Source organism: Bombus fervidus, chromosome 8 (assembly GCF_041682495.2).
Source record: "Bombus fervidus isolate BK054 chromosome 8, iyBomFerv1, whole genome shotgun sequence".
NCBI lineage: Eukaryota > Metazoa > Arthropoda > Insecta > Hymenoptera > Apidae > Bombus > Bombus fervidus.
The window spans coordinates 5,228,370-5,252,088 of NC_091524.1; the positions used below are offsets into that span (position 1 = coordinate 5,228,370).

Below are 23,719 nucleotides of genomic sequence, written 5' to 3' on the forward strand. Positions count from 1 at the left end.
ATACGTTAAATGTTGCTGCGAAAACACTGTTCACACATTCAGAAAATAAAACTAAAAGTAAAAGCGTTGAATCCGAGAGTAAGTTAATAATTTATAGGAAGGTTAAAGAGTCGCGTTTTAAAATATGCAAGTACATTATTTGATTGAAATCATTAAAAAGGAGCTCGGTGAATGAAACGTGTTAGCCTATTGTACTAGAGATCGATAGAAAGAGATGAAACACGAACGATGCGCAAAGATAAATCGTGAAAATGCATGTGTTCTAAATCAATTATCAACAAAGTTGATAAAAGATTCAAAGAAAAATTCTATCGCGCAGGTGATGAAATATAAAAAAAAAAGGTTGGGCGTTTTACGGACCCTTTAAACTAAAAGAGAAAGCCAATTAAGGATAAAATTAAGTATTGCCATTAAGGAAGAACAGTATGCATCGCGATAACGCTAGCCCACACGCAGCAATAATGGGTGGTAAAAATTACATGACAAAACGGGTGTAATTAATCATTCCTCGTATCTTCTTCGCTTGACACCATTGGGTTATCATCGTTGCTAATCATCGCAGTATTTTCTCCATAAAAAAAAAACATCATCAGTTAATAATGATTCATGCAGACGGAACAAACAAACTGACAAACAGACAGCAAAAAAATATAACAAAGTACCCTGGAAAATGCCTATCGCCTCTAGATCTCGATCTACGTCGACCAACAAGAAACGCGACAAAACTTCGCGGTGAACTTACAATCTAACAGGTCGGGACTGTATTCCGCTGGTGTCGAAGTCTCGGCAGCAATACTTTCGGTATTAAAGTCGACGCGTCATTTTCCACGGCTCACATCCACGTGGTTCATTAGCGAGAAAAGCCTCCCCTTGCGCGATACCGGCAGGGCCGCGACCTGTACACCACCGTTCTTCCTTTTATCAGGATTCCTCTCTCGTTTGTTTTCACGACGTGCGAACCTGGTCCGGCTTATTTCGCCGTTCGCCTGTGCTAAACTCGGTATTCACGGCGTATCGCGTAATGCCGTAGCATTACTGCGAATGTCTAAGCTCGCTAACCGGTAAATATGAGTTTTCACTTGCCGCCCTGGCTACAAACCCATTTCTACTCTCGGCCTCTATTTTTACCTCGTTAATTACGATTACCCGGCGTCCCAAGGCACGCCAGGTAACACGCTCGGACTTCCGAAGAGTTTCTTTCTCTAACGTGAACCGGCGAGACTCTACCAGGTGGCCACGACTACACACCCAAGTCCGATATACACGAAAGATACCCGCGAGCCGGAGAATATATCGGAGACTCGTGACTAAACAGGAATATATATATATATTACAGCTTTGTATGCTCGTTATCGAAGTACTAATATTCTATCGATGCAGTTGCGAACGTGCATAGAAAAGGGCTTCCTTTCTGGCATCGGTATAACGTTTCGTCGATCTCGCCTACGGGGGTCCGTTAATATCTAATTAAACAACTGAATTCAATACATCAGCATGATGGTTCCAGGCCACTGGAACTAGAACATAGACTAGAAGTCCTGCGGCAGCGTGCAAGACGAAACCGGTAGAACGAAGAGAAACAGCGTAGCGGCGAGTGGAAAAGGGAGAGAATGGTGGAAACTCGAGGAGGATCTACGACCTCAATTCTCTGCCCTGAAATAGGCCCGAGTCTTCCTGAGGTCGGTCTTCGGTACTTCGACCTGCGGAAGCAATATTTCCACGGGACTTCCGAGAAACGGCGAACCCGCCGGCAATTAGTCAGGAAGTGGCTGACAAGCCTCCTCCACGTCTTTCGCTCGTGCTTTCCACGAATTGACCGCCTTTGTGCGCTCGATCGCCGATTCGATATTGCCGATTCGCGAACGCCCGTATACCGGGATTAAAGATCCTCCCTTTCTTCTTAATTAATCGTCTAATGAGAGGAAAAAAAGAAAGAGAGAGAGAAAACGAGCGAATCTTCCATGGGGAATCGATCAACCATCGGACAGAAACAAAGAAGATTCAAATCGTTTCCTGGCCTTCGAGTTATGGCGTCCTTATAAGAGCCACTATCCTACGACTAAATCATCGTAAGTTCGCGCTATTTCGGACGACAAGACAATTCGCGCCATTTTCCTCCGATATAATTCTTCTTTAATGGCTCGTAAACAAACTGCCATAAATCGTGACTTTCGTCGTTACGCCGAGCCTGCCAAGCCGTGCACAGCGTAACCCGCTTGAATTTATAATGCCGACGATCAAACACGTAGCAATACCGTGAATCGTAATAGCGATATCCGCGAGTTAACGCTTCTATCGCGATACGACGCTTCACTTCATTCCTTCCAGCCTCATGATCGGGAGAAAGTCGGATTTTCGGTTTAGTCATTGGCCAACTGCGATCCAGGGACTACGTATCGTAGGTAACTACTCCTACGGGACCTGTAAAACAATACTGCTTTTCTCCGGTGAGCTCCCCGAGTCATCGTTCCTTATGGACCACGATAGAACGAAATCAGACGCGAGTCCGTGCGGTACGACTTACCTGGTGGCGAATAACGGATGTCGCAATATCTACGGACACGCTGTGCGATTCATATAAATTATTTGGTCTGACGTGATTTCAGTCGGGTCGTTGCGCGTTTCGTTACACGTCCATTTAACGCGAAGATTTGTCTCTCACGATGAAACCGAACCTGCAAGTCGCGCCACTTTTTTCTCTTCTCAGCTAAAAATAAACCCGAAATGTGCACGTTCTCTCCCAGGCTGCTTCTTTATGCATACGTTTCCAGGCTCTCGTAATAGGATCAGTCGCGAAAACAACAGGGGGAGAAAGCTGACGAACGATAATTACAGTTCGACGTTATTGCCTGATCGAGTATACAATTATCAGACGGATAATCGGCAGTTGGCCGAATGAAAAAATTCAAAATTCTACGCTCTTAAGAAGCCTAGGAATTGTCCCTTATTATGCAGTTCTTGTTATTACCGTCGCATCGTTTTAGCAATTGAGCTCGGATAAAAGACCACTTTATATCGTGTGCTGTCGTATAACGAGCACCATTACGGAATCATCTCCAGTTGGATCGTAGGCTCTCGACTTCCTCTCTCTTTCTCTCTCTCTCTCGCTTGCTCTTTCTCTTCGTTCCATTCCAGAAAAGTGCATTGTCTCTGTCATTAAATTACGCTACGCTAATGACCGCCCGTCCAGCACTGTAATTTATGTAACTGCAGCCGGTTACGTCACGCGGTGATTTGCGAACGGTGATGATAGGATCGGCGCGGAATCGAAGCGGAGGGGAACGTTGGAAGTAGTATTACTCCGAGCTGGTTCAGACGCAATCGAAATACTCCGGATGATCCCCTTTCTCCGTGTAGATACGCTTCTTATTGGCGTATCGCGATACGATGTGATACGCGAACACCGCGTATCGTATATTATTATCCGCGTATTCCATTTCTATGTATATTTGCTGCATATGCACGTACCGAGCCGTACATCTGCGGCAGAAGACGTTTCGAATGCACGAAAATTGTACATGGTAGAATACGTATTCGCGGTAGCATCGCGTTCCGTAAATAATATTCTTCGTGTTGACCAACATGGGCGAACTATTATTCACGTAAGATTTTCTATTCTTCTCGGCTCGTCGAGTTTCATTAATTAACACTGGACTCGGTATCGTACGCTTGGCTGGCTAAGACACGGCCTTAGCTACTTCTGTTTACTCTGTTTAATATCTTCGAAGAGAACGGCTGATTGGATCAAAATGGAACAGGCGGATGATTAATTTCAGCCGACTCTCTTTTCAACGGCGAAGCAATTAACGCCGACGCTAATTAATCGTGCAATGGTCCGGCTGTGTGACGTGGCTTTCGAAAATATCGACGGTATCGAAATCAGGTCGTAACTCGATTACGGGGAAAGATTCGTTATCGCGCGACCTGCTGTAAAACGGAACGATCATGGCACGCTTCGATTTTCTGTTTTATAGGATCAGCCCCTATGCCCCTGTTCCTGTTTTTCCTCTCTATGTATCTACATGCACGCGATAATACGTATGTATGACTATGCTAAACACGACTTTCCCTTTTTGCACTTTTATCCCGTGATAAAGTGGCGTAGACTGTGGCGCGCGCTTTCGATCGATCTACTCCGAGAAACGGAGGATGTACAAGGAATGATGGAAGAAGAGGAAGAACAAGACGAACTCGGCCAGAAGAGCGATAGAGAAGAACGAGAGATATTACTTTTGCTCGTTATCGGTTAATTGGAATCACAAGATTCCCGATCGTTTCTGAGAAGCCAGACTTCGCTAGCTGCCTCTCCGTCGCTCTTCCGTTCTCTCTTTGTACGCGGATTATCCCCGCGACTTACATTCGTGCGGAAACAGTCAAACGCGGAAGATGCAATTACCGTGCCAGTAACAAACTCGTTTGGCACGGTAACTGCAGCGCCGTGTTTAAATTGCAATCGTGTATCAGCGCGATAAAGACATTCGCGAACGGATTTCCCTCGGTTTTTAACCGTCGCATCGATACCGCAAGAGAGGAACAAGTCTGTATTTAATTCGAATCCCGAACCGTGTCGCTGATTTATAAGGTCGCGTCGATCTCGCGGCCAGATTGGGGACTAATATACGAGAAGCAGAAACCATTCGATAACGAAGCCGAACCAACTATTATCGTTTTTGTTCTGCTTCTCCTTCCTCCTATTCCCTTCGACCCTATTCTCTCCTCTTCTTTTTTTTTCTCATCGTCCACGAGAAATCCGCAAAGACAATGGGATCTCTGGTCCACAAAAACCGATATTTCCGTCGTCGGAACGATTGTACGCGGCTTAACGATCGACCCGGAAAAGGAAATTTCATCTTCTCACGAAGTGCACCCTTTTTATTTCTCTTCTCCTTCGTTTTTCGTTACCCAGCCACTCTTTTCCGTGGCTTCGTCCCTTCCCCTAGCTCTTTTATTCCTCGCCTTCTTATTTACAGCGGCAAATAACTCCTTTTGCGACGTAATATCGTTACGGTTATGTAGTTTCGCCGATACGCCGGTTCTTTATTCTATTCCAGGGGATTCCCTCCCTTCGTTGTATGCTCGCCACGTTTCCCTTCTCCTCGCAATCTTTTCCTCTTCCGCGTCTGGCTGTCTCTCTGCCTCTCTTCGTCTGTCTATATTTTCAGCTATCATCCGAGACAGCCTATTCCTTTCCTTGGCACGAAGACAGAAAACAGTCTCCGTCGCGAGATTCAACCGATATTCAGCTGTACCGGCCGAAATTGAACGATTTGTCGTATAAACGTCTTTGAGCCGATTCACAGTGCGCAACGCCATTGATAAATCCGGACGTCTATCCGCGGAATCGCAGCGCCGTCACCGGACGCACTCGTGCGGAGTTAATCTTCCAAAGAGTCTGCGGGAATAGGAAAGAAAGCCGCGGAAAGCTCGAAACATCCTGGAAAAACCTACCAACTCGAAAATCTCTCGCGCCCAGCCAACACGATCCCATCACACGGAGAAACTTTCCCCGTTCTTCCCCCCGGTCTGATCATCGTAGTTAAGCTGCGTTGGCCACGATTCTCGCTCCTATCTACCAACTACATGCACGTGAAAGACCATCGGTACTTTCAGAGTCTACCTAAACCTCCACATATCCCAGACTATATGATAGTGTATGTACTGTACCCGATGCGGATTTAACTCGAAGAACTGGAAGAAAAAAAAGGAAGAAAGGTATGTACTTATATCTGGTGGTGCCAAGTCAGCTCACCTAAAGACCAACGTCGGTGAGAGCTACCTTTAAAGAAAATCCTCATTAGAGAAGCTTCTGCAACGAAGGTAGCAAGCCTGGACGCTGCAAAAAGCGTCTAATTAATTATTTGCGTTTTCCGTCGAAACGACAACGATAAGGAACAACATCGCCGCGTAATTGCCTACCGACGAAAGTAGCGATAAAGACAATGGGTCCGCGCGTCTCCGTCTTGTAATTGAACCCTTCCAACTTTGCCGGGAAAGTGTACGACAGCTGGATGCGCGCTTTAATCGCGACTAACGTAACCCTACCGGGTGTCTCAGTCGCAGCCCGTAACGACGATTTACGGGTTAACGAGTTCACACTTCTCGAATTTCCCGGATGTTCGCATGATTCTTCCCCACCTATCCTACCAAGTATTCGATTCAGCAGCCTCCTTTCTCGGTAGGGTATTCGCGGTACCCTTCGCATACCACCGCCGTTCGCCGTGCCTTCAGCTAACCAACGAAAGTTCGCCCCTTACATTATCGTCGCGGCAGCCGCGAGTCGCTTCTTGCGCTTGCGGGTGCCGCTAACTTTTTAACTAGTTGCAAATTAAAATTTAACTCGAGGGTACCCAGCACCTTCACCTCTGTCGGCGTTTCTCGGTACTTTCTCGTTCCCCGGCTCTGGAGAGCGGCAGCCTGTGCAACGAGACGCATCCGCAGAAGAAAAGAGAGCGAAGAAAGTTTCCGGGAGTAGATTTAAAAAAAGAACCGGAGGTTGCTGAAAGTTATAGGGACCGAGGATCGACGACGTTAGAGACTTCGATCATTTTTACGAGCGCTCCTAGTCACTGGCGCATCGTGCAACCGAGGATGAGAAGATACTGCGCGCTATCTCGATCCTGCTTTTTCTCCAAGCTGGCCCCTAACTCGACGCGATGTCTGTTTTTCGCGATCTACGAAGCGGCACAAATTTTTCAACTCCGGATATTTGCTTGCCTGTTATTCGTTGGCCGACCGAAACCAACGAAAGTATACGAAATATAAGAACCACCAGTTGTTTCCATCCCGAATACTTCTGTTACGTTAAAACAACAATGGCATTCCCACGAACAACCGCGGCGGATTTAGTTAGTCGGGCATAATAGGTCTAGGGCGTACGTCATTTTTTCTTCTGAATGCATCACGGAGTAACGAGGCAGCTCCACGCGCGCAATATTTCAATTACCGCTCAACGTATCCTATTGTTTGCAGACGCAGCAGTCGACAACTTGGGATCTCCGCGAGCCGGCTCACGCAGCCATGAAGAAATAATTTCGAAATTGCCGCCAGCGATTTTTCACGAAAAGACTGTGATTGAAACGCGGTCGCCGGTACGTGGATACGTGCGAACAGAGAGCGTCACACACAAGGAAGACGGCGCGACGGGTTCCGCGAGAAAAGCGCGGAAAAGAGTATTGCAAAGAGAGAAGAAAGAGCAGGTAACCCCTTTTGCGACGGGCCGAGGGCAGGAAGAACAAATTGCACTTCCCAGTCTCGTTAAAACAATGTCGTCGGGGGAACAGAGAAGAAGGGCAAGCCGTGGCAGTGAGGGGCGGGCCGAAGGGAGTGAGAGGTAGGAGGTGAGGGGCAGAGGAAAGCTAGGTGGCTGCTGCAGCTTCCAACGAAGGAGTATTCAGGTGGAAAGAGCTCTTCGCTCGTTAGCATTTAATTGAGAACCTCGCGAAGAGAGGACTTCAGTCCCCGGTAACGACGGTCGACGGGCTCGTTTAAATATTTTAATAATCTCTTGTATCGCGAACGGCGATTCGAATATTTAGCGGTACCGCGATATCCAGGATTCGGCCTCTTCCTTTACCGCGCTCATTGGAAATACATGGCAAAAGGATCCGCGGTAGGAATTTCCCACCGATCGAATCCTACCTACCTATCTACCAACCTACCAACCTACCCACCTACCAACCGTTTGCAAGAACGCTCTCGCTTTCTTTCACGATCGAATATGAATTGTACGCTTTGTTGAAGCAATTAGAGCGAAATTTATCGATCATCCGACCACTGAATATAAATGTCCAGAATGGAAAACGATCGATGCAGCGTGCGACCAAACGATAGTCATTATCTTCCAACGTCGAACGACGAGACATTATAATTTTTAACGTCATTCGAATTTACATGGATCGTTGGCGAATCCGCGATTTCGCAAACACGATGGTTTCCCGTTGACAATGAGCCTTTCCATTCTTTATAAATCGCGATCGATTTGGTCAACCTTTACCATCGTTAACTCCAGTTTTGCCAAACCAAACGAAAAGGAGAAAATAAGGAAACACGATTAATCGCATCGTCGATTCGATCGACCTGACCTCTATTCACTCGCGAAGTGAACCGTTGTAACGAGTGGCTTATATCGACCCTCGCGCACGGCCTTCGAATTTTCCGGTCTAATGGAACGTGCCATTTAGGCGACCACTTTGAGGCGACTCGATTTTCTCTGTATTTTTTTTCTATTTTCTTCGCATCGTTACATCGACACACCTGGCAACACCTTACCCTACAGGTAAGCGGCGTACAATAGGCGCCACGTATCGTTGCACATACAAGCTTTCATATTGTGCGCCAGCCGAAGGCTCATTTATCATCCATAGAGGGATAATCAATTAATCGCGTGAATACGGTCGCAGCGAAGACTCGTATTTAATATTTAAACTTCTTGCGCGGGAGATTAATTCTTCACGCTCCGACAGGGCTTCTATGATCGACCTATTTATCAGCACAGCCTTTCGCCACTTTTCTCCGATGCTCGCGTTACTACGGAACTTATCAAGCGTTGTAAAATGTATTACTGCTGGTTCGTTAATTTTTCAGAAATATTTATGCAACCCCTCCCAGCTCGTTCACGGATACCCGGCAGCGTATCGTCGATCTTGCTCCTCTACGGCGCGATCCTTTACGACATAGCGCCACGCCGTTTAGTCGTATAATAGGCGACGATTCTATCCACCACCTCTTTATTAAACCTTCGATAATGCATTTCATGCCGTGGATAATCGTCACGGATCTTGCCTTCTGATTTATTCCCCTTTCTCTCTACACCCTAAGAGGATTCAAAAGGTATCCCGTACACGAACCTTTCTAACGTCCCGCAAAAATGTCATTAGCTTCCGCTAGGGGAATGCCCTTTGACCTTTGCACGATGAGAGGAAACTTGACCTGCGGCCAGCGTTAACCAGCCGACTTTGTAACCTGTTGTCGCCATAAGTAAGTCGTCCCTCTCTCTCTTTCTCTTTCTTTCTCTCCCTCTTTCTCTCTCTCTCTCTCTCTCTCTCTCTCTCTCTCTCTCTCTCTCTCTCTCGTTCCCTCCCATCCTCCCTTTCTCTCCCTGGCTCTCTGGTCGCGGTCGATCGCATGACCCTTCTATCCTGAACCCACCGTTGAACCTCTGTATCCCTATCTTTCAGCGAACGCTATGCGCGTCCTTCCGTTCCCTCCTGCCGCTGTGCTCGTGCTTTTCGGTAGATCAAGGTGACCTAGGTTCATTAGCTCGTGACCGACGATGTACAAAGTTTCTCGGAACCTTAAAGTAAAGGGGGAGCTCGACAAGACTGCAACCCCGATTAGCTTACGCTCGCAAGATATCTATACATCGTCTCCCGGAACGATCGACAAATATAGCCAGAGTATCGTGTACTTCGACAGCATTAACCGGGTTTCTCTACACGGATTTCACGGCCGTCGGCTTCGTGTTTATACACACCGTTCGTGGAATGCGCGCCGGTACCTGGTGGTATTTGTTGTTTGCAGTTACTCAGCCCTCTATGTTTTCCTCCTACCCATCCTCCCAAACCACCTCGATCCCGTCTCGCTCCCTCTATCTAGTCAACCCCTTCTCCCTCTCTCGTACTCTTAGCACACCAAGAATGCACCACGCGTTGCCCCGTGCAAGCACGATGCAGCAACATACTGTGTACCGAGGGATGCTCCGAGTACAGGGAAGGAGAAGACAGTCTGCTGAGAGGGATTTTATTATACGGTAGAACGGAGACCCGCAGGAATATAACCGTGGAAATGCACAAATAATACGAAAGCCGCAAAACAGGCGGCAGTGATAACATCGCGAACACGGTGACAAGAGAGAGGGACGAGAAGAAAACGTGCCCTCCGTTGAAGGATCCACGACTCCTACGCGCACACTAACCAACCGGCTAACAAAACCAACAAATATTTTTCATTGGCCGAGCACGTATCTCGAGAAAAACACGTTGCCCGGAAGATTCCTTTTGTCGAATCTCGCTTACGTCATGTCGGTTCTTCCAGCAATTTGCAACGGTTACGCGGTGACACTCGTCGAAAGAGATACGCACGACGAGCTTTCCTCGAATTTCGAAGATTTCTGAGGATGACCGATTTAAAGGTAAACGAGAAGCAGCTTTTACGGCGCTGTAACGAGATATCTTAATCGAAATCATACGGTAATACTAACGGGGAAAAAAAGGTCAGCGGTTTTAAAAGTTTCACGAGTACTTTACGGAAGATAATCCGAACATGGGAAGGGAATTGATCGATCGCGCGCTTTGATCAACTCGCGGTTCGTGGACGTTATGGACCAAGTGTTCTTCTTCTTATAGAGATTAACTGATCCGAGGAATACACAGAGGAAAAATGTGGTATCGGAAGGTTTCAGATGTCCGAGCAATTTTTGATCGCGGAAGGTCGGAGGAACAGTAATCGACGTCTCTCGTTGGCCATCGCGACCTCTCTTTCCCTCTTTCTCACACTTGCGTGAGAGTACAGGAGCGGATAGCAAGGTACACGGTTTCCCCATTATCGGGTGTTTACGACGACGACGAGGGGCATAGGAGGACGCACACACGAGGACGAGGGTGGCATCGCCGTCGGTGGAGATCGCATCGGCCGCTCCGCATAATAACTAGCTACCATGCATTTACATTTTAATACGGCCACTCTGCATAGCGGATAAAAGGTATATAGCCGACGAGGTTGAAATCATCGACCTCTGTGTGTCGTCATCGACACCCTCCGCGTCGCACGTTGCTCGCGGAAATAACCGGTAAATTAGCCAGAACCGAACCTACAATTCAAGCTTCTTGGAATTCTTACTTTCGCCTTGCGCCTCGTTTTTTCCCGGCTGTGGATTCTTGTTTTCGTAGCCGCGATGAAAAATAACCGAAACGATCTCGCGTCAGAGTCGATGGGGCGCGAGTTTTTACAGCGGATGCTCTTGCAGAATGTCAAAGGAGCAAGCAGACTTGTTATTAATGCAGTTTGCGCGACTCGTCGAGGGCTGCAGTAAATTAAACAGCACACGCTGAAAGGGGAACCTATTGCGCTACTTCCAAGAAACGACCACCAGTACGGGGACATCTTTACTCGATGAAAAATGTACGGTTGTCTACCGCGAAATGGCTGATTGTTGTTTTACATCTGCCTGTACGGCATTTAATCCACGTCAGAGCGTAAATCCACGATATAATTAAGCAGTAAATCGTACGGTGAAATTTCTTAAAAGATATATATACAATCGTCTGGTTTTTAATTAATATGCTATAAGCAAATCTCTTCATTAACCGCTCCATTAGATGACATTAAATGATTTGAATGGTGTATTGACCTACCTAATTGTCGCACAAATAAAGTGTAGCGGCACAGGAGCGTAAAAAGGTTCAAGTGAAAAAATTCGAATCTGGGAGAGACCTATATTACTGTACCTTTGAATACTAACGATTATTTTGGTTTACAAGACCTAGAGGCAAATGAACTCTGGACAGATTATTATTGCCGTTTCTTGTAATCTCGAGCCGAAGTTACATAAGAAGATTAACTTTTTGTGGTAACGTCCGTCGGTATAAACGTATGAACGTGCTTCCTAGGACAGAGTATTATTATCCTTTCTTCGATCGACATAATAGCATTGAGCGAGCGACGATTACAACTGGCATACACTATCTCTGTATCTGTACCTGTATTTATACTGATCTTAATACAATTGACTATTACGAATTCATCTACTCGTTTCTTTATCGAACAAAGTTACACGTTTAATCCGCCTCAAAATAATTTGAAAAATATTTGCTAACGAGAACTCACCATTCGATGGTCCCATCCAAATATTCGTCGTCGGTCGTTGAATATCCAAAACAAAAAAGTCGAAACAAGGTTCCTCGTCGACTCACATCCCAAGATCCAAGAAACCAACTAGATATCCATTAAGATAAGCCGAGACCATGTTTAATGGTGAATCCAAATGTCGGCAAGAAGGTTTGTCGGTGGTGGCGATGGTAGAGCAGCTGGGGTTGGCGGTGACAAAGAAGCGAGAAACAGGGGCGATCGTTTCGTTCCGTAGTTTATAGCGTTTTCGCGACGTATCCGAAATGCGATACTGTGGCTGGATAGGCCTTGAAAAATGTTCTGTAACAGGAAGAAGATAACCGGTTAGCTGTTTTGCAGGAACAACATCCGATAGAACGAAATCCATTCCGTTAGATAAAAAAAAAGAGAGACAGAGGAAGAAAAAGAAAAAATGAGACAGGAGTGGAAGAACTGATGCAGAAGTAAAAAATTATTAAACACGATGATATCGGTACCATCCGGGCCGATGCAAATGGCCCATAAATTTGTGAAATTACATTGAAAATCAATGCGCTAGAGAAAGACAGGGAGCACGAGAGAGAGGACGCGCGTTTTAATAAAAACTCCCTACCCTTTTTGTCAACGTGCGCTGCTCTCAGCGATATTAAAACCCGAACTCGAACACAGCTCCCGTACACGTAGTAGTTTCACCGAAATAAACGAGGCTAGATATTCTTAACGTTTTACTGGATGTACCACAACAATAGAAAAAAAAAGGAAAAAGAGAAAGGACAAAAACAGGCAAAGTGTGGACGAAACAAAAAAAGAACAGATTGACCTTATTCCCATAATAGCTCGACTCTGCCATTCGATCGACTCTTGTTTATCAATGAGAATCTAAGCCGCGAGTAAACGGTGGAACGTCGATAACCATCACGCTCGTACACCCTCGCGATTCTAGCAGCGTCGAAAACCTATCGATCCACAAAATCGATCCGACCTGCTTTTAGATCCCAGCTGTTTCGTTGTGCCGCGTATGTTTCGTTATCTAGACGATCGTTCCGCTGTAATCGATTCTACGGTCACACACGAAACAATGTTCGCTTTCCTGGAGAGACTGTGCCAGCGAACGATGAAACTGACGCTATAGGTTGCATGGGCGCAGAGAGAACGCCGATTTACATCGATGCCTGCGTCCCAGTGCACGCAGATATACAACGGTGATTTATTAGGTGGAGAATTCCAATTCGCGAGCTGGTTCATCATGGACCGCAGATGAATCCAGTAAACATCTTTGATCCTCTCTTTCTAATAATTCCTCTTATGGCTTGCGTTCACGTATGTCGTTATAGAATTGCCCTTCGCTACTTTCTGTTGCTTCAAGTCTTATTGTTACGTCGCGTAATATAAACCGTACGCCATCCCTCGTTGTCTAGTCGTCGGATATCCACCCACCTTTACTTAAACCCACAATAAACCTAAGGATCCACCATAAATCCTAGTATTTCTAAAAATCAAGATTCTCAAGTCCCGCAAATGTCTTTGGTTTATGGATAGTCTTTAAAACATTCCTTCGGGATCGCGTCTCTCCGCGAACGGTGGAAAACTTATGGAAAACATACGGACGTTTGACCGGATTAGTTGCTAAGCAATTAGCGTGACGAGAACGCGTCGACTGATCATGTCCGATTATAAAAGGAGGAAAAAGAGGAGCATTGTTTCGTTCGGACGAGATCCCAGAGAGCCTCAGCGAAACAATGAAAACAGATTTTCAAAGGGTATCGAGAACTGGCTTAATTGCCGTCGCAATCGTCGATAATTGTACATCCGTCGGTTTTCCTAACGAGAAAATGAACTAATAGGGGTAGAAACGAGTAATGGTTTCTCTTCCCACCACTCCCACTGACCTTTCGTAGTCGTTATCGCACGAAGTTAGATTGGATTCGCGAAAAAGCAACAACTTCGAACGAACCCCTCTTTTTATGTAGAACGAGTCTTCGCCTTTGATGCCATATCAAACGAGCGTGATTGAATGAACTATTTTTTACGTAACTGATAAATGTTCTGATCCAGGTCGTCGAAGGGGAAAAAATATGAATGCGGTAGCATGGTCGTCAGGGTGGCACAGCGGTATCGTGTCGTCCACGCCCTTACCGCGCGGGGTCTATCGTTCCAAGTTAAGTTCTATCGACTGATTGGCAGTCCCCGAACGCTTTATTACGCTCCGGTCGACAATTTCGAGAATAAGCCATCACGGACAGTGGCGTAGGTACGGTGGGCGTCTCGAGACCTGCATCGAGACACACAGAGAATACGGACAGAGTCGGGTTTCGTGCGTACCTTCCGGTAAAGGTATCGGTCTGAAAACGGTGAGTTATATCCCCGTAAGGTATCATTCTGCGGTAAGAGATGGCACGGTAGCTATCTGATTCCGTTATCTCGGCGCCATATACACAGTCCGTGGATTCCGCGGCGAAATAACAGTCCTCAGAAATAACGTATTCCGTAGGTCGGCCCTTTCAGCGTCCCTCTTGGGTACGTTCGTACATGTCTGTCTTCATTCGCCTTTCATCGACTAAGCCTTTCTTCTTCTCTGCTCTGACCTCGAAAGACGAAGATCGGAGGTGGTGAACAATGTCGCGCGATGTTGGGTGCGGCCAGAAAACAGAACCAACTCCGCAACTGCAACTCGCATATGTACCGCCCAGATTGTCCTACGTATGCGCGTCCTTAAGAATTAAAGCGATGTTCATTGTCCCGTTACTTGCAGAGTCGTAGGGCGATGAAGGAATTAATAATTACACGCAGTCTGCACAGCCACGCCAGAAACTCATAGGTTTGTCGCAAAAAAGAAAAGGGGAGATTGAAATCGCTACCGCGATCCTACAGAGATAAGCTAGTGTGTACGTCAGAATGGAGAATGATTTGACGCGATGAAAGTGTGTATGTGCGTGCGTGTACGGCAAAATAGAACCGCGACCGAACTGAAACTTGAACTACTGGCCACGAACGAGAAGGAAATTTATCGACGATAGGCGAGATCGATGAGACTGAAAAGGCTCCCGTACAATATATATCCCGGTAGGTATACACGTGTGAGTCAGCTATTAATACTCACAAATTATAAATAATGTCGCTGCCGCGACCACAAATCAGCGTTTGCTGTAATACCAGCAGAGGGGCTTTCGACTGGTCGGAGGATTAAGCGCTTTTCGAGAGACGCCTACCTGCCGGTGTGGAGAGAAGATGAAGGGTGGAGAGAGAGAGAAAGAGAGATAGTAGTCGGTTCTACGTCCAGCTGCGATCGAAAACTAAAACTCTGGGGAGTGGATCCTCTACATTAAACCCCATCCATAGAAACGTATTGCTTTGTGTAAAATGTTCCCTGATAATATCGAAGCTATTCCGGGTGATATCGATATTGCTTTTGCTAGGGCGGATGATACCAAAGAAAAAGAAAGTATGCTTAATTTGAAAAAACATTCGAAACAAAAAGACGAAACCACTTAGGCTCTCTTTTCTTTCCAATTTCATCCTTAACTCTTATCTCTGGATATAGACCTTTTAAGCCAGGATATCGTTTTAGGAACGACACACAATGATTTTCGCTGGAGAAATCAGCTTCGCACAATGCCATCAAACGTTCATACTCTTCATTGGAATGAATGCTCCATACTTGTTCTATTTGCGCACATCTTGCATACAGTCCGAGGATAAACATCATTATCGAATTGATTCTATTTGGTCTAATTACTCAACGCGAATACGCTTCTATATGGCAGATAACTTGGGAATTTAACGAATATATTTGTGTATCATTGCTCTCCAATTAAGACGAGCCTCTTCTTCGCGTGATAATAAAAGATTTTTCAAACAATGAAGTTCCCTATTGTCCCATCTAGTCGATTTACATAGCTATAAAAGAGAACGAGCCATTCGCAGGGGACGAGTAAGAAGCCGGACGACGCGACGTTTTCGAGTTTACACGACCGTGTCGACGGGACTTTCACGTAATTGCGCATCAATGTCCTTCAGGGAAATGTCTTCGCGAGACCAATAAGTCCTGAAGAGGAAGCAGAGCGAAACGGAAGGAAAGAAATGAGAGCATGAAATAGCTGAGGAGATGCCGTGGCATGATAACAGATGTCTCGCGTCGCGGATCTTGTCTCGTTGTCTTCGGGCAGTGACGCGGTACGCCAGCATCCCCGGCATCGCGGCCCTTCGAGAAGCGAGAAGAAGCGAGGAGAGTACCGTCAAACAGATTGAAATCAACGGGAAGCGACTTCTATTTTCTCCTCTGCACTGTACCAGAGCCAGATCTGAAATGAAAATCTGTGGCCCCGCGAGCGAGGAACCGCAAGATAATTCAAAAAGAAGAGAATGACTGGAAGAAAGAGGGGAAGACACAGTCCGGCAACGGCATAGCAAATGTCCTATGTACCTTCGCTCTGTTTCACGAAATCTCGAACGATTCAGTCAGACTGATTAAAATGTCCGTTTATAACGTGACCATATTACGAATTTCATTTTCGAACTGAATATGTTCCCGAACGCTTCAGTTCGCAAGTTTCAGTTTCAATTTACAAGCTGCAAACGTTCTGATATTCAATTAACGATTTTATATTACAACGGGCTTCGTTATTTTCAAAACAGATATTACATTTAATAATCGTAACTAGAGCGAAACCCAACCGCTATTTATTGTCTCAGGCTACGCGGCCGCACTCAGACAAAAGTCCGTGTATCATCTTTCATGGACAAAATAAAATGCAAAAAAAAAGGGAAGCGAGAGAGAGAAAGTAGAAAAATATAAAAAGAGCGGAGAGTAGAAAAAAACTTTCTGGTTATCAGATAGAATTTTAGCTTGGTAAAAAATACGAGAGAAAAGAGGGCTTTAGCTCGCGCGAATCTGCTCGGTAAGCGTTTTTTCCCTAACTCCGACACAGAGAGACTTGGGCTAGAGAGGGGAAGAGAGCGAGACAGGAAGCTGTGGCAGAGTTTCCAGTTATGGAGAAAAATTTTATATTATCCGGAGTCGTTCGGAGACAGAAATTTTAAAAAACCTCGGCGCAACCTGGAAAATCTCGCGCACTTATGACCGGTAAATCGTTTTCCGGCCTTCGAGATCGGCCAACTTACAAGTTTCGTTTCTTTCCCGACGAAACACGTTGCCGTTCGTCCTTTTTCCAACCTATCCCCCTCCGGTTCCACTCATCCCATCTATGTTCAACTTTCATTTCCCAACCCATAGAAACTTTCGATTAAATTTTCACAGAGGAACGCGCGAGACCAACGCTCCCGCCTAGGTGGCTCGAGTAATTTCAACCGAACATCTCCTTTGACACGACCCGTCCCGGCTAATATAACGGTGCATATTCAAATTCGCAATTCGTGACATATTCCGTTCAGATGATCCGAGTGCGACTAGTGACTAGTACTAGCATAATCGAGAACATAATACACCCGCCTTGCCTTAGCCACGATGCAAGACGCGCGCTTAATCCGCGTTTGACGCTCACTAGCCTGTTGGCTGGGTATAGACGAACGTGCGATATTGTGCCAAACCGAGCAATTACTGTCGGTAATCTCGCTAATAGAATTCCAATATGCGTGCCAATTGAACCGAGTCACCGTATGGCCGTACGGGCGTGAATCTGCAGATTGTGCGCGCACGACGAAAGCCATGACACGATTCACCCATTAACTATACTCTCAGTTTACTTGATACACGTTCTTTGTGCATGGGCTCCTAGAGAGCGCTAACTGTAACACGATCGCGCGCAAACCTCGCTGTTTCGTCTAAATACAAAGAATTACGAAAGCCAGGAAGGAAACATAAACTCACTGCTCTGTATCTTTCCCTGGTTTCCATATTGTATCGCATCATATACGGTTCAATCTCAAAAGTTCCTACAATAGATACCCTATGTACAATACGATATGTAATGCGAATCTTCGTCCGATTTGGTTTAACCAGACGAAAAAGATATTTGCTGGATATTACACAATATAAAAATTCTTTGCAGAAAGCACGAAATAACAGCAGAAAAATAAAAGCAATATGAAGTTCACGGCAAATACACGGTGACAGCCGTATCAAGAAACCAAGGTAATATACGAGGCACTTGAATGGGAGCTCACCTCGTTAATTGGACTTGGTACGATGATGTTGCTGTGCGAATTGTTCCCCACGAAATTACCTCGATATCTTCTCGTTGTCGTCGTTTTGTACCAATGTCATAGCGTTATCTGGGATATACACGAATTTTCTTCAGCATCGTTACGATCCACCGGCGCAATTAAACCGTTAATGCAACACACTACGCTCGACAAATCAACAACTAGATGACACACGTACATAATTGGCGAAACGGCGCGCGCAGATTTTAAATTCGAAAAAATTGGTGTCACTTCCGGAATGGAACAAAATTAAAGTGTACGGTCGAACGTTGCGTGTCCATACGTATTATTGATCTTATCGAACTGTAAAATAAATTTCATGCCAATTCAGTGGACGATTACATTTAATTGCATCCAATTATATCGACGTGAACACGGAATACTCATTACAATTTATTGGACCAATGATAACGATCCTTCTCGTTTTTCATGGTCGATGTGAAACACACCGGTTCGGTGAAGTTCAATAAAGTATTTTTATTCAACCCGGCACGATCTGATTAAAATTTTTTCAGATATAAATTATTGGAGGTATCGTATATCTTAATGATTATGAACTTAATCTCTATAGATTTATACATTATAATACACATAACATATATATATATATATCCTATATTCTATATGTATATATATATATATATATTTCATATTCTATATATATATATATACATATATATAAAGAAATAACCTCGTTATTCACCAGAAAATTGTCATTAAAATTAAGCACAAAGATAAGCACCAAAAAGGAAACTCGTTACATTTTCTTTGCTATTTAACCACCAAAAAACTTGTCATACGATAGAAAGCTAATACATTTTTATTTAATTTGATACACAAATACACCTTGCCCAACTTGAATATACTCCTAAGAAATGTCAATAAGTGTTCATAAACAATTCTTCAATTTTCACCACATACTTATACATGCATACGCAGTTCATTGACTAGTAGGTGGAGATTCACCATTGTCGTATTGACTTTTATTCCTCAGCAAGTATCCAGCCAGAAAGCTAATGGGGTCAGCAGGTCGTTCCTTGGCTAAACTAGATAAAGCTTGTAACAAAATTGGAACTACAGTCTGATCCAAATATTGCCTCGTTGGCAGGGATTGTAATTCAACGCGTGATTTCTTTGGTGGCGCACCAGACAGATCTGAATCCTTATTCATTGCTAGTATCCTCTGCAACAATGAAAAACAATACAGCGGATTAAGGTTGGTGTTAATTTTATTCTTACAAACATAGTTAGAACTATGTGCTATTATTTTCTTTACACTTTTTATAAACTGCATACAAAGGCAGTCATAAGAAGCACAAGATATTGGTAAAACTAATGAAACTGTACAAAAATATGCAAACCTAACTGCTCAAATAACCTAATCCAACGTCATTGGTACAAAACCAAACTTAAATTTCGATACAACAGCTGTCATTAGTTTGGCGGGAAATATCGAAACTGTTTCGTTCGAATAATCCATTGTAAATTTCGATACATAAAATCGGCGTAACACTAAAAAAATATTCGATTAATAATCATATCTTAAAAACTGTCAATGATAAAAGTCAACGTAAAAAAATAATAGCACAACAGGTTACGCCTACATTTATAGGTTATCTAACTTACGTGCGCTGTTTCGCTCACAACATTGGTGAGGGGTTGTGCCGGCGTTGCTGGCTCAGTCCTTTCCTCCGTTGTGTTTTCTGCTATTACAAGAACAACACGTTGTTCGACATTATTATTAACACAAATTCTCGTCCGAAACGTATCCTCTAACACTACCTATTAAATAATAAAAAGCAAAATAAACGGTACGTACCACCGCCTGACGCCATCGTGCGAACAAATAATGTTACCAACTATTACGAGTTATCACTGCATAAACACCATTCAAATGTTACCATATCGTAAACATTCGAAATGCGACGCGGTTTTTGATAACCCAGTAAAATATTAAATATTGCAAATCAATAGCGCATTGCTTTTGTAGTATAATAAAACGTGTTCTAATGGATCTTTAAAATATTTAAAACATGATGTAGCGATTATTTTACAATTATGTTTAACAAAAAATCCAGTCCTTCGTGAACATACACATAGGTTGAATAAACGATTTGATGTTTAGGAATCTAAAATCAAACAAGTAATTGTTTCCTTTTTTTTTTTGGTTTTATTTATTTAACGTAAAGTTAGACGCTACGACTTTGGTACAAAAACATAAAATAGTGGTACTGAGGAAACGGTGTACTGCGAGCGGATCCTCGAGTCCCTACGAACGCGGAGAAATACGAGTATCGTTGTACGAGAATGCGAACTTACAGCCAATTTAAAGGCGAGCACTGAGCGCAACACAGGGTACTAATCACGAAATGTCCCGAGTCTGCTTGCAACGGAAAAAGAAAACGATACGCGCTCCGCCGAAGGAGAAGCTCGAAGAACCGCCTCGTTGCTGCACGAAAACGAATATCCAAAATTACCAATGAACAAAGCATAATATATAGGTATAACGCGGACGGCGACACCGACCGTTTCACAGCATCATCAAAAGTAACGTTAAATCTTGCGAAGAAAAACGATACCAGATCGATCACACAAACTATAACAATTAAACGAATAGTATTTCCAACCGATTAATAGAAGAAAGCTATGCGACAATCCGCGAACATCACGTTTTTTTTTTTTTTCTTTTATATTTTTCAGCTTTTGTTACTTAATATCGACGATCACGTCATCAATCGTACGGCTAATATCGAATATGTTAAATATCTTTCGATTTCTCTTTCATCGCGTTAAGTTCCAAAGCATCAAAGCGAAAAGTTCCGCGAGCGTTATGTGAGTAAAACGTGATATACATCGTAAAAGGTGACTTGCACATGGCTACATTAGTATGGTAGAGCGCGATCGTAATACATACACGAGACACGAGACTTTGCGCAACCTTTAAAATCACATCGATGAGTAAAAGTGCGTCGGCGAGCAGAGTTGCAGCCACACATTCAAAGTCACAGATTCACGGACAAAGTATCCCGGCAACAGCTCGTCGTCAACGACGAAACATCCTTCGACCGTGATCCAAGTTCAACTGGTGTACCACTCGTGCATCGCCTCGGCAAATAAATGCAACATCTAGACATACCTACTTACAACGTATATATATGAACGTCAATGTATACATATATATTTATATTTATATATTTATATATTTTTATATATCTAAATAGTGTTGTGATAAAAACGAACTATGAGATACGCGTCGTAACCGTATCCTGGCGCCACATCGATATACAAGATTGAATATTCGAACGAACGGTGTTTCGATTTTTCTTATCTATTTACTTTTTTCGATTTCCAATAGCGCTCTATCTAATCGCATTTATATGGCCTGATTTTTCTATTTACTCATCTATACTCGACGTGTCACCATTGAACGAAAGAGAACGGCGCACCTCGCGACCATCCGTCCGACTTATGTCCTACTTACGTTTAAATCGGTACTTGTTGCTCGAATTGCTTACACGTATAATATCATCGTCGCGTTTATAATTAAATTCACGTAGGTTCATAATTGATCGAGATTAGCTTGCGAATATATGTGTGTGTATAGCGGACTAAATATTATATAGGACGATTAAAAATCGACAACGAACGTGGTGTGTGCTTACGCGTTATCTTCTCTCCTTTTAAAGTATGGCATGTGATGTTTTATAATGTGGTCAGCTGACGATTTCGTGTTTCGTGATCTACGATTTAGCGTGTCGCGTTCTTCCTACGGATAAGTCGATCGGTGAAAAAGGAATTTTATGCAGATTTGTTGGTTCGACACACGCGGCGGAAGAAGTATCGATTAGACGCCACCACGGCATCGATGCGACCTGTTGCCTGACTACTTGCTACAACGACGACAACGACGACGCACTCTCTGCGACACTGTCGCAATACAGTGCTTTCTAAACTTGCTCTCCGCGACGTCGAGACTCAAGATCGTCAATCACCAAAAAGAGGGACACAACCTTCGTTACGAAATTATAAATTGTATATATATGTATAATATCATCATCATATATATATATATATATATGTATGTATAATATCATATGCCTGCAGGGAGCGGCAGTGTGGCACAACCATGACTTAAAAAGCGAGTAACTAATGTATCTCGTGTGTACTTCCCGTGACTCGTGGCGCTTGGAAGCGACAATTGTAACCTAGGATATACCGCCAAAACCCCCGTGAAACGCACCGTCGCCGAGAGCACGCGTCGCGGGCCGGATTCTAGTCGCATTTTTTCAACATCCACGAACATGCCGGGTGTGTTCGTTTTCTAACAAAACACTCGTTTAGAACGAATCGATGAGTTCGATGGTTCGTTAAGTTACATAAAACGACGCGGTATGTTGCCCCTCGAATAAAAATTACCTCTTCGCCTGAATCGGCAGTCAATCAATTTGGCAGTTTCGTAATATGGCCTTGTCGACAATTGAGCAAGAATGAGTGCGCTTATACGAAAAAACGCGAGATCGAAATAGAGAAAGGCCAAAAAGGGGATAAAATGATATGGTCGAAGACGAAGAAAACGGTCCCTTCAGGAGGCAAATATCGTCGTCGTTGGTAAATCAACCTCAGGGTTGATTGTTTATACGAAACGTCTCAACGAGTGAACCGCCTAATGCGATGGACCGAATCTATTTACTCGCGACGATGGTAATTTTTCTGATATATCGTTGCAATTTGGACCGACGACAGCACCGGGGGAAGAGTTAGCGTACGCGCTCTTTCCGTTTCTCTCGAATCTTCGGTCGCTGGTGATGAGAGAGACGGAAGACCACGGAAGATGATTTACAGGTTACACTGCCACAGTATCGTAGGGTGTGAGGAGTCCCCCGTGACCGCCGTGGCCGGCGCCGGTTTGCCGGCTGGGGGCTTCGTTTCTGTAACAGGCAGTTTATGCTTTCAATTCTCCTCCTTGTACTCGTGCGTTCCCTTTTACATCAGCGTTATTCTAAGTATCCGAATACAGATACTAGCTATATATCGCATTTTTCCGGTAGCTTCTATGCATCCAAAGGATAGAAATAAAAACTATCTGCACGTAATTCAGCGAAACATGCACTAGTTGCAATCGCCAGTACATTAATAATAAGAATCGTTTCATTAGTACGATAATAAAGATATTTTATAGCAGTTGTTAAGTTAGTAGCACCAGCGGCAATGGCAGCAGGATCTGTAGCAATGATAAAAGTAAGAGCTGTAGCAAAAATAAATATGACATCGATCGCAATCGTGATCGTGATCGGTCGATGTGATCTAGTGAACAAAAATTAGTATTATCTACGAATATCACATTTGGCAAAATGTCATGAAAATCGCATGCAAATACATGTAAACTTAGTAAGCATTATTCGACCCAGGTAGAGATCTGATTGTCGTTGGTATGGAAGCGACGCTGTCGAAGCATTGACTGACCTATATTCTCGTGGCCACAAAAAACTAGCTAAGAACAAAGTTAACGCAACTTCTAAAGCTTTCCAAAACTCATCTATAACGCGATTGTCGTTACAAGAATGCATCCTGCGGTTTAATTATTATTATTATTGTCTAACGAACTTACGGCTTCCTGCGTAAAGAGTCATGAAACAAGAAAAAGTCAGAGATACGTTAAGCAGATTGTCAAAAGGATTGTTCAGAATTCTTAGCGAAACCACCGTGCACTCGATCGCCACTATCATTTTGGAAC

General features: G+C 44.2%; 3 protein-coding genes across 29 annotated transcripts in view; all 3 read right to left on the reverse strand.

Moving 5' to 3' along the window:
* The window catches only part of Tmtc2 (Transmembrane O-mannosyltransferase targeting cadherins 2), a 221,152-nt gene extending 203,018 nt beyond the window's left edge, over positions 1-18,134 (reverse strand). The window contains exons 1-2 of one of the 2 annotated variants that reach the window (XM_072009581.1): positions 17,947-18,134; positions 11,824-12,144 (exon numbers count right to left, since the gene is read on the reverse strand). The gene's annotated coding sequence lies outside the window, so the exon portion shown is untranslated. The remainder of the gene's footprint in view (positions 1-11,823; positions 12,145-17,946) is intronic. The other variant, XM_072009580.1, reaches the window with a different exon arrangement.
* Positions 18,135-18,925: 791 nt separating this feature from the next.
* Positions 18,926-19,820, reverse strand: LOC139989708 (protein dpy-30 homolog). The gene is made up of 3 exons (XM_072008221.1): positions 19,805-19,820; positions 19,612-19,691; positions 18,926-19,168 (listed from the first exon to the last, which is right to left on the reverse strand). The coding sequence occupies exons 1-3, from the start codon at positions 19,818-19,820 to the stop codon at positions 18,926-18,928; spliced, it is 339 nt and encodes a 112-aa protein (XP_071864322.1).
* Dscam1 (Down syndrome cell adhesion molecule 1) overlaps positions 19,347-23,719 on the reverse strand; it is a 57,070-nt gene continuing 52,697 nt past the window's right edge. For all 26 annotated transcript variants that reach the window (XM_072009563.1, XM_072009546.1, XM_072009541.1 and 23 more), the window contains 3 exons: positions 19,805-22,913; positions 19,612-19,691; positions 19,347-19,497 (listed from right to left, as the gene is read on the reverse strand). In XM_072009563.1, the coding sequence (XP_071865664.1) occupies positions 22,829-22,913 (85 nt within the window). In that variant the 3' untranslated portion in view covers positions 19,347-19,497; positions 19,612-19,691; positions 19,805-22,828. The remainder of the gene's footprint in view (positions 19,498-19,611; positions 19,692-19,804; positions 22,914-23,719) is intronic.